The sequence below is a fragment of the Nicotiana tabacum genome, chromosome 11 (assembly GCF_000715075.1).
Source record: "Nicotiana tabacum cultivar K326 chromosome 11, ASM71507v2, whole genome shotgun sequence".
Classification (NCBI taxonomy): domain Eukaryota; kingdom Viridiplantae; phylum Streptophyta; class Magnoliopsida; order Solanales; family Solanaceae; genus Nicotiana; species Nicotiana tabacum.
In genome coordinates, this window is record NC_134090.1 from 39,264,666 (window position 1) to 39,276,543 (window position 11,878).

Consider the following 11,878-nt stretch of genomic DNA (forward strand, 5'->3'; position numbering starts at 1 on the left):
GTCATAACCTATATGATTCATTTCATTAAGGCTATATGAAGATCCCTGAATGATTTAAAATGCTTGAAGCATATAATTCAAAGTCTCAAAAAATGTACTCGATCAAATTACAAAGATCTTTGTACAGTTTAAAGCAATTTGGGCGCATGTAGTATAATCGCCTCAGTGAAAATTTGCTGAAAGAAGGTTAGATAAATGATATTATTTGTACATATATTTTTATAAAGAAAATGTCATCAAAATTTGTTATACTTATTATTTATGTTGATGGCATAAATCTTATTGGAACTCTAGAAGAGCTCCAAAAAGGTCTTAAAAATTCTTTTACATGTACAAAGTATACTCATTAAGTACACCAATGGATATTCAATCACTCGAAGTGAATAAGGATCCGTTCCAACCTCTAGAAGAGGATGAGGAACTCCTTGGTCCTGAAATACTCTATCTCGGTATAGATGGTGCACTTATTTATCTTGCTAATGCCAATAAAATGGTGCAGATCGTATTGGTTATGCAGATGCAGGTTATTTATCCGATCTCCATAAAGCTCGATCTCAAACCGGCAAGCAAGGAGTGCATATGATTGAGATCAGTGATTCATTCGAGAAACATGTGGGTTAGAATGTGATAAAGGACTCACAATATTATACAGAGACAATATTGCATGCATAGCCCAATTAAAGAGAGGATTTATAAAAGGAGATAGAACGAAGAACATTTCACAAGAATTATTCTACACATATGATCTTCAGGAAAATTGTGACATTGATGTGCATCAAATTAGTTCAAGTGACAATCCAACAGATTGTCTTTACCAACTTCAACTTTGAGAATGTGGTATACAAGATTGGAATACGGAGACTCAAATATTTGAAATAAGGTTTTCTTCAGGGGAGTAAAATGTGCGCTGCACTCTTTTTTCCTTACTAAGATTTTTCTCACACGGTTTTTCTTATAAGGTTTTTAATGAGGCAGCCAGCAATGCGTATTACTAAATATGTGTATTCTTTTTCCTTCACTGAATTTTTTTCCCACAGGGTTTTTTTTCTAGTAAGGTTTTAATGAGGCACATTATCTTTTAATGAACACCCAAGTGGGAGTGTTATAAATATATTATATTATGGATGTTCATTTAGTACTCTATTGTAAATAAGCTTCCTGAAGAAGCTTATCCATATGGGACTCCGCCGTAAATATGTTTATCTATTTAGTACTCTATTGGAAATAAGTCTCCTAAAGAAACTTATCACTTCGGTACCTGGTTATGAATAAATATTACCCTCGATAGAAGATTATCCATACCGGGTATAATAAGCTTATTCTTTCAGTACTCCATTATGGATAAACATTACTCCCAGTAGATTATCTATACCTGGTACAATGAGCTTATCCTTTCAGTACTCCGTTATGGATAAACATTACTCTTAGTAGAAGATTATCCATATCTGGTATAGTAGCAGCTTACACCAGTGGCGAAGCCAGGAATTTTCTCAAGGGTGTTCATACTTAAAATAAGTAAAAAAATAATCTGACAAAGGGTGTTCAATACATGTTATGTACCTCTAAAATCTAATATTTTACCTATATAAACAGTGTAATTTTCCGACAAAGGGTGGTCAGTTGACCACCCTAACCCAAGTGTGCCTTTGCTCCTGGCTTACACAGCAGTTTGCAGTAGCAGCTTACACAGTAGCTTCCTTTCTTCTATAAATAGAAGAGATTTCAGTTCATTATGTACACCAGTTTGAATTCGAATAATATATCAGTTTCTCTCTATACTTGTCTTTATTTTACAGTCTTTATTTTATAACATGATTCATATTATGATATCACATAGTGTGTGATTAATTATATCACAGCACTTATCAGTTTAAACTTGAAATCTCAGAAAAAATTAAAAATACAAGATAAAGTTGGATATTAGTAGATTATTAACTACCTAGCTTAGTGACAAGTTACCCAACTTGTAAAGTTGTTGTTGACCAGGAGATCACGAGTTTGAGCCGTGAAAATAGCTTTGAGTAAGACTTCGTATAATAAACTTTCGTAATCCGACTTTTTTTCCAGATCTCGTGTATAACGGAAATTTAGTGCACCGGGCTGCACTTTTAGTGACAAAGTTACCCAAATATTGACTTGAAATATAGTAAGACACCTCCAACATAAGCAGTTATATTTTTAAGTTTATATAGGCTTAGAATCCAAGAACTAGTTCAGTAGAATTAGAATCAATATAATTTTATTATATGTATATATTTTGAAGTGACAAAATTCGTCTTAAATTCGGCTCTGTATGTTTATCTCATGATTTGTCTAATGTACTCCTTATTAAAAACTTTTTGCAAAAGCATCCATATCAAATATGATAAGGCTCATTTTACAAGATTGTGACAATTTTAAACAATATGACATGTTTCTTCATGTTATGATCTACTCAAATTTTTCTTTTTCTAATTTCGTACTATATAATTAATTTTATTTAGAAAGTACAAATTGCTTACAAACAACCAGAAAAATTCTATTATCCTACTTTTAATATGAAATATTTTATATTGTGTCATATTCTATTCTAACAAAAGCCAGTAAATGTACGAATTATTTTTACACAGACATCGAGTTCTCTCAATTTTTTCTAGTGACAACAAAGAAACATGATGTTGGTCAGTTCACTAAACACAAGATTAAACATTTCTTACTATCAATTTTATTAAAAGTACGTACTATAGTTCTTGTTCTATGGTATATATAGTACATAATATTTTGGGCAGAATGAAGGTATCTTCCTAGGAATTCCCCGTGCATATACCTAATTACAGTCTTTCTTACTTAAATATCAACTTTTTCAAGGAAAGTGAAACCAATAACTTAATGGCAATTAGTTATTTGGCTATTTTTCAACTCCATCTTTAAGTCTTAACTATGTGAAAGTACAATTTTTTATGATTATTTAGGTAAGTGATTAACGCAAAATCCACTAAACGGATGGATCAGTAACTGTAACTTGTAAGAACTGGTTTTCTGCAAACTAAATGCTAGTTACTCTTTAGTATACTTTAATATTATCAAAATTTGATCCAAATCAGCAGACCTGTCATAGATTATTAAGGAAAAAATACACAGTATAGTTGCTCCCAAAAATAGATAGCCGACAAAATATATAATTTTTTGTATATTAATATAAAATATATATAATATATACATATTAATTAATATTTGACTACCGTGTAATTATTTTCGGCCACCCGACCAAATGTGTGACTTGCTCATAGTCATTATTAAGCCATTGGGTTTCATAAAGGCCCATTTTTCTTCATATGTGCAATCATAGCATTTGATTTCTTTTGGGCCGTAAAATTCAAATTGGTCTCTTCAATTGATTTATGAAGTAATAAAGTGGATCATATATGGGCTTGGAGATTTCCAAAAAGGGCGATGTAGCAAATATTGGGTGAAGTACAAAAATAACCCTCAAAGTGAATGGTTTTGATTTTTTATTTCTGCTTGTCTTATGGGCTGAACTTCAAGTTTAACAAGTGTTTGCCCCTTGCTTATAGTGTGGTCAATACTTTTAACTTTGACCTTGAAGTTCTGCTCATTGAGCAAGTGGGGGGTCAAAAGTCACTCAAAAAAGTGTCATATTTCTATATTTTTTGGCAAATATTCAAAGAAATATCGTTACAGGAAATTAGTTGAAGGAATCGAATAAAAAGTAGTTCTTTACATAAATAGCTGACCGGATTTAGTATTTATGTTTCATAGCCAATATATATTAATTATACATAGTTATATATAATATAAGTTCATTATTTATTTATTATACATTGACCGACTATTTTAATTTAAGCGGTGCGATGAGTTACTGTTTGGGTTAGTATTCAATAAGAAGATCTAAGATTGATGTTGACTTCACTTAATACCAACTTAAAAGGAAAAAAATGAAATGACATAAAAGGCCTCCTTTTCTATTGGGATTACGTTATATGAACCTCTAACATAATTCACCTTTAGGCAATTAACTTGTGTGGAGATGACATTAGGTAGCCACTTTTAAGTATGTTTTTTAAAATATATTCACAGTTTATTATGTATTTAAAAATTAGCTAATTTCGCTCAAATTTCAGGACACGACGTCGTAGAATTTAAACCTCAAAATTTAAATATAGTTCGAAAATTGTGTCCTGAAATTCGAATTTTATGTCTTGAATTTTAAATTAGTAGTTCAAAAATTCAGGACGTGTCCTATAAGTTCGAAAATTGTGTCGAGAAGTTCGAATCTTATGTTCTGAATTTTAAATTGGTGGTTCAAAAATTCATGATACTTAATCTTGAATTTCAATTTAGCAGTTCAAAAATTCATGATACTTAATCTTGAAGTTTGGATGAATTGGCTAATCCTTAAATACATTGTAAATTGTGTATATATTTTAAATAGCGGGCTTAAAAATGGCTGTTGATGTACTTGGCACTTAACTTGTTGGGTACTGCCTACTGGACTAGCATATTGGCCCGACAAAGAAAATATATTATTAATATTTACCAATTAATAAAATATTATTATTAGCCAATTACTTACAAATGCTACCAAATTTAGCCTTAATTCCTTTCAAGGAAATACTTCGTTGAGCAGGCACATATGTGGTGTCCTAGTACACTTTAGTTCTCCCAATTCCAGGGCAGTTCCTTTCTCTAGATGCTTTATACTTTAGTGACAATTATACTCATTAAGTTAATATAATAATGTCAGAGTTTTATTTCTGCTTGCTTGGAAATTATTGTGGAATGAGAATATTATTCTGGAATCTTATCATCTCATCGTTATATTTTCTAAAATCATTATAAAACTATAAGCCTATGTCCCTTTACAATATTGTGAGGCCCATCAAAGTAGAGAGCCAAGTCCACATGATACAAAATTACAGATGAAATTGCACTTTCGACTTTATAGTTAATAATAGAAATTTTTACCTCCTATAGCAAAGGTTAACACCTTATTTATTTTAAATAAATACCATTTAAAAAAATTATATTCTATAGATATCTTTTAAGGTTTATAGCAAAATATTTAATTTTGGTTACCTCCTAAACCTAAGCCACTGAATACGCTAATCAGTTACACTTTTTTTTTCTCTCTTTACTTTGATACATCTCATTCTCTTCCCCCATCCCATTAAAATTTCCGATCTACTCCTCCTTCCACTGGAGCTCCTTACGAATTTTGGATCGGAGTAACTGCTTTTTCTGGAAAATAGCTTCGAGCTGGCGGGGATAGTCCACGAATAAAAGGCGAGGATTTGGGTTTGGGTGTAACATAATGGAACACAATGAAGGTGCTGCTATCTTGCACGAATTGGACATCAGCGCCATTGCTGCCTTGTTAACTAACTTCCCTGCTCTCATAAGCAATCATGGAAGTTCTTTTTTCTCTCACAACGCCAACAGGAATTAGGATTGGGATCGGAATATTGAGGGTGTATAATGCCCATAGCTCTATTTCTCTAATAGTCGAAGGAATTCTAAATTTTGCTTCTTCGGGGATTTTAATCTACATGGCACTCGTTGACATACTAGCATCAGATTTTATGAAGGAACTTTTACCTTCTATATTCACTGTTATTTTGTTCTCATTGTATTTCAATGTATCATGCTGTATTCTATGTATTTCATTATATTCACTGTCTCGCTATGTATTCATAAGTTTTTTTTAATTAATATAATTTATGTATTCAGATGTATTATATAATTTCTCTGAAGATTGCTATGTTTTTGGGGTATTTTTCGGTTGAAAATCTTTTTTATAACTGAAAATACAAAATTTGTGTGTTATAATTGAGTTTGTTGAATTATATTAGGAGTCTATTATGTTAATTGATTCACTTTCCGTTTTAAAAATAGTGTAATCCCCTATTTCACGCCGTGAATACAGTCGAATACAATAATATATCCAGTTGTAATCCATGTTTCACTCCATGAATACAGTCGAATACAACAACTGATTAGCCGGACTTCCGTGATTCACGCCTATTTTTGCTACTGTATTCATGAATACAATGACTTAAATACATCAAATACATCTTATAACCACATAAAAGGTATCTATAATCCGTAATATAGCAAATGGTATCTATAGATGGCTAATTACTACTAAAAGATAGTGCTTTATGAAAATTAGGGGTGTACATAAACCGTGTTAGTTCGGATTTTACAATTACCAAACCAAACCAATTGTGTCGGGTTACTAAATCTAAAGACCAAACCAAACCAATAAAGCTTGGGTTTTTCAATCTCGGTTTTTCTCGGGTTTTCGGGTTATTCGGATTTTTTCAATTTTTTTCCGATAAAATCTTCATAGAACAAAACATATAACGTATGCTCAAAATATTTCTTTAATCCTAATAAGATACAACTATATAAAGAATTTTCCAAGAAAATAATATAAAATATGAGATGTGTCATGGCATTATCCCAAAATATTCAACAATAAATTATGTAATATAAATATTGCTAATTAAGAAGCCATAATAAAAATAAACATAATCTAAAGGTACTAAGTCATGTTAAATAAATAGACTAATAAGGAAGTATTAATTACATGAATAAACGCTAAAGAAAAATAAAAATAGGTTATGCATTTTTATCTAAATTATTGCAAAACAAAAAATAGATATTCAATACATTCCCGTCCGTAATATTAAATTAAAGATCTTTTGTTAGCATTAGTATTTATTTGATTTTGGTTTGAGCTTTTGTTGGCATTATTTAATTTACTAATATTAATGGCTAAACATTCAAAAGTTCTAAGTCCAACCTTGAAACAATACCTTAAAAATATAAAATAATGAAATTTTTTAAGAAATATTTATAAATTACATCACAATAAGTATATTTATATATTAAATATATCTAAAATTTCTATATATATAATGTCGGGTTGGTTTGGTTTCGGTTTGACTTTCTTTAGTTAAAACCAAACCAAACCAATTATGGTCGAATTTTTTTTCCAACACCAAATCAAATCAAACCATAGACGGATTTTTTTTCTCGGTTTGACTCGAATTATTGGGTTAGTGCGATTTGTTGGTTTTCTTTGTACATCCCTAATGAAAATTTCTCTAAATAATAATACTAGCATTAATAGACTAGGAAATGAACCTTTTCCATTACATGGAAAACCTAAAGAGGTATTAATACAATGAGTATATATACTCTCAGAAAAAGCTCGAACGACTTTTATCCGAAACCAACACAGGCAAGTAAGTAGATAGTGCCTCATCGCACGGGATAACTTTTTCTAAGGAACTCGGCAAAATAACCACATAACTTCGAGAAGAGGTGCCTCCTCACAAAGACAGTTACTTAATTTAACTACCATAAGAGATTATTAAGTTGAGATGAAGCTTGTGAATCCTCTTCATCAAGTGATGGAGAGTGAACATGCCTTCCTTCATATGTTGTAATCACCATTCTTGGATCTTCAGCTAATCTTTCCACCCTTTTCTTAACTCTACAATTATCTTGTGTACACCGGTAATAGCTCCTGCAACACATAATCATATTAAAAATTAGTAACCTAGAAATCTTCTGTTTGAAATTTGATGAATAATGGACCCACCCTTCTACTATTTTTTATTTATGTACCAAACTTTTATCTCCGTAGAATTCGAATTCATGAGGTGCGCTTAACCTACACATCATGCGACGAAAGCCCGGAACAATTTTTTTTAATTCTATACCACAAAGGAAATGGTCTAGAACAAGGCAGACAGTTCAATATATATCCTCAAATTTGACTAGAAATGTCTTAATATAATGAATTGCAGCAAGCAACAGGAAATGTCATAAAGTTTCTCGTGTTGTTATGTCTATTCTTATCTTTGAACAGGATTTTTATTTATACACTTGTGGTGACAACTGCCAAAACCTGCAAAGTCCCTAGTCTATGCATATTCTAGTAGATTTGGGGACTGACTATAATTATTTCATTTTGTTCAGTATAGGACGACACGCGAATCTGCATCATCCTGATATTTGACCATAAATAACCCAAAAAATATAAAAGAAAAAGAAGAATAAAAACAAAATAAAATTAAGAGCTTTTTCTTGTTTAGTATATATATAAATATCTATGTTGTGCGGACTCCCACAAATGTATCCGCACACACGGCAACATTTCCGGAGAGTTCGAATGCGCGCGCTCTCTCTCTCGAAAAGATTCATAAATATTGTTTCTGAAGCGTTGAACATAGTTGATAGTATTATACTTGGGAGATAGCACTAGCTTATAATTCAACTAAGATTAAATCTTGGACCAATTTATTTTGAGATCTAGATAGTTCCAACCAAAAATTCACCTCAACGCATTTGATTTATTCTAATTGGACTTCCGTGTTGGATCCTTCAAAAAATGCAATACTTTTGAAGAATTCAAGACGGACCTGACGATATTTTTGAAAAGTCTAGACAACAAAGTCTTTGACCACTATAATGTCTTATTTCTTGGTTAATTACTCTTTTCTAATGAAATGTTCTTATTTTTCACTTTACAATAGATATTAATATGATAATAATATTTTTCTGTAATTCTATAGAAATCAACCCCGGGAAGTGAGATTCAAAATAATTAAGCAATGAAGCTAACTTAAGATATATATAACTTAAACGTTAGAACACTTTGATAATGCAATATAGAGATGTTGGTAGGGCAATGTTGTGCCTTTACCTAGTACAACAAAAAGGTAAAAAGATGAGGAAATTGAAATCAAAATAGTGCACAAACAGATATATAGAAATTGCAAACTGGCAATTGCTGGATCCATTATCACTAGTCATTCACTAAAAACAGTGGGCTCCCTTGTGCATCTCATATTGTCGTTTATGTAAAAAGTTGTTACACTTTTAGTAATTTAAAATGAGTTTAATAATTTAGATACCGATAATACAAAATAATTTTTATACTATTATACGAACAAAAGAAAAATCAGACTAAGAATGACTCATACAAATTTCACATCTATGAGAGACTAGCTCACTCACACACGGGATAGGTGATTGGGAAAATCGATTTATCAGTATTACGATCTAGATGATTAATAGTGGAAGTAGTAATTTTGGAAAATAATTCAGACAAACTTACTTTCTACAATACGTTTAAAAACATCAATAGTGTAAATTCTAATCAAAATTCTTCTCTTTCTTGGCGATGTTACATGGACTCTCCAACATGTTGTTGTATCTGTGCGGATCCTCCAAAATGCACTACTTTTGAAGAATCCAACACACACCAGCAGCATTTCTAAAGAGTCAAAGCAACATAACTATGTTGTGGCATGTGGTTAAAAGGAGACAGTAGTATAGCAAAGCAAACTCCTGAATAAAGAAGAAAGCTCAATAGTAGTAATCATTCAAACAATAAAAAAGTTTCAACTTACTATTAACCTAAAGCCAAATCATGCAAAGAAGAGATCCTCAATGGGATTCTCCCCATATCAAACTTTTAGATGTAAAAAAAGTGATCATCATTTCCATTTTCTTTTTCTTTTTTATTTCTTAGGGTTTTCATATGCTAAAATGCATGTTTTTTTTTGTCTCACCACATGGTTCTTTCATTTAGTAGAAGCATTAACAATGCCAGTCTTGATGATTTGTCCCAAATTTTAACTAAAAGAATATCCATAATCATATGATGAGATTTTAAATGAATCTTTTTTCACTTGCAACAAGTTTTGCAATCATTTTTCAAATAATCCTAATTAAAGACTGTCAAGATTCAGCTCTGCCAATACGATCTGATTTAAGTTCTGAAACATGGCCCAAAAAGCTATCATTTCATGAGTACCAAGTTAATATTAGTTATTCAAATGATTTTCTATCTTTTGAGGTTAATAATAACACTTCCTTTAACTCTCTCTCTCTCTCTCAGGAAATTACCTACATAATATCCTTAGCTAAACCCAATCTAATCTACTGAAGCTTTAATAGTATCAGCAGCTAATGCATTGTTCAGGGTGGAGATTAAAGAGCAAGAAGATTTTAGCTTCAAAATATTAATCGGCCTAATGACTGACTAGTGGATAAAAGTGGCTAAACAATTAATTTTTGGATTTAAAAATACAAAAACAAAAATGATAGGCACTATATTTTATCGATGAAAACGGAGGAAGAGAGCCTTGGAATAACGGAAAATTATCTCTGTGTGATCTATAAGTCAGCCAAAGTATGTAGGATCTATAGGTCACGAGTTCAAGCCAATGATGTAGCCACTAATACTTGCAGTAAGGTAGGTTGTCCACATCATACTGCTTGGGAGTTCGGCCTTCTCCGAATACCACGTGAACATGGAATACTTTATGCACCGGGTTGATTTTTTTTTTTTTTAAGATGGAGCTAGAGAATTCCATGGAAGGAGTAGCCATTGTTTGGAAACTAACAAATAAAGAATAAAGAAGAGGTTCAGAATGGGAAGAAGTTAATAATAGGTACCTGGGATGTTGGGTATTTTTGACAACTTTCTGGCCATATTTTCTCCATTTATAACCATCATCCAACACATCCACATCACTCAGAGTCTTGAAACAAAATCTTGGTTCTCTTACTTTCCTTCTTGATGATTTCATCTTCTTCATCTTAATTGCTGAAACCCCTAAATGATCATCAATAATATTGTCCCTTGATCTCTTAACATTGCTCCTCTCATTCACTTCTCCCCATGCCCTAGAATTAATTCCAAAACCATCTCAAACATATAAGACTATGACTTCTAGACATGCAAATTAACAAAAACTAACCAACTTAGAGTCAACTATATGAATCCTTATCGATCATCATCATACTAACCAAATAAATAAAAGGTATTTTTGCATGTGATATAAATTAAATTTTGAAAGAAGTATTAATATCATTTTCCTAGAGAAAAGGTTAAGACATATGTATTAAAGATTACCATGTATTTGCAGTGGCTTTTTGCAAGGAAAGAAGATGGGGTCCTCCAAATATAGAAGTAGTAAGATCTTCTTTCTGCCTTAGAGCAGTAGATTCAATTAGGGAATTATTATCTGCTGCAAAAGAGGGAGGGATTATAGTGAGGGTTTTAAGAGTATTTTGGTTGCATATTCCAAATGGTAGAGTAGTATTGTTGTTGTTTGGAGGAAAAGTGAAAAATCCATACTGTTGTGATGACATATCAGCTTGATCCTCAAATAAACTCTGGCTAAACATCTCTCTCTCTCTCTCTTTAGTTCTCTCTCAGTATGTGTGAAGAAGCTCAGCTATAAGAGAGAGCAGGCAATTTGGTTTTCTTATAAAAGAAAAAGACTTTGAAACTGTAAGGGCAATAATATTTGGTAACACACCAAAGAAAAGAGAAGATGATCTTTATATGTACAGTTTAGGTTAAAAAGGAACACAATAGCTCCTCCTAACGTGTCAGCTACGTAGAATATATGAAATCTTTATGAGATTTGTACTCTTAAAAATACGAAAGATTATTTGCTATAACAAATAAAGATCATCGGATAGTGAAAGTAAATTTTCTTTTACTAATGGTGTATATAATTTAAACTCAATTATATAATATCCTTTTTGCCATAGATGATATTTCAATATTAACTTTATAATATACTTGGAAATTCTTAATTTTTAAAAAATAAATCTTCAATTCTATATCTAAGTGAAATTCATATCAAAACTCTTTTTCTAAATGTCAAATATATATTTTCTTCCATTTCACAATAGCTCGCACCTTTTCTTTTTCATCTCCTCGTTATAAGCTGGTCTACCATAAAAAGTAAGAAGGTTTATTTAAAGGATCAGTAAGAAAGCTAAAATTATAAGTTGAAAAAGAAAGGAAAAAAAGAACTAAGTGATGTGCTACCACTTAGAGTGG

At 31.4% G+C, this 11,878-nt stretch overlaps 1 protein-coding gene across 1 annotated transcript; it reads right to left on the reverse strand.

Moving 5' to 3' along the window:
- Positions 1 to 7,128: 7,128 nt before the first annotated feature.
- On the reverse strand, positions 7,129 to 11,346 carry LOC107777403 (WRKY transcription factor 28-like). The gene is made up of 3 exons (XM_016597413.2): positions 10,937 to 11,346; positions 10,477 to 10,707; positions 7,129 to 7,534 (listed from the first exon to the last, which is right to left on the reverse strand). The coding sequence occupies exons 1-3, from the start codon at positions 11,209 to 11,211 to the stop codon at positions 7,363 to 7,365; spliced, it is 678 nt and encodes a 225-aa protein (XP_016452899.1). The 5' UTR covers positions 11,212 to 11,346; the 3' UTR covers positions 7,129 to 7,362.
- Between the last annotated feature and the right edge of the window lie 532 nt (positions 11,347 to 11,878).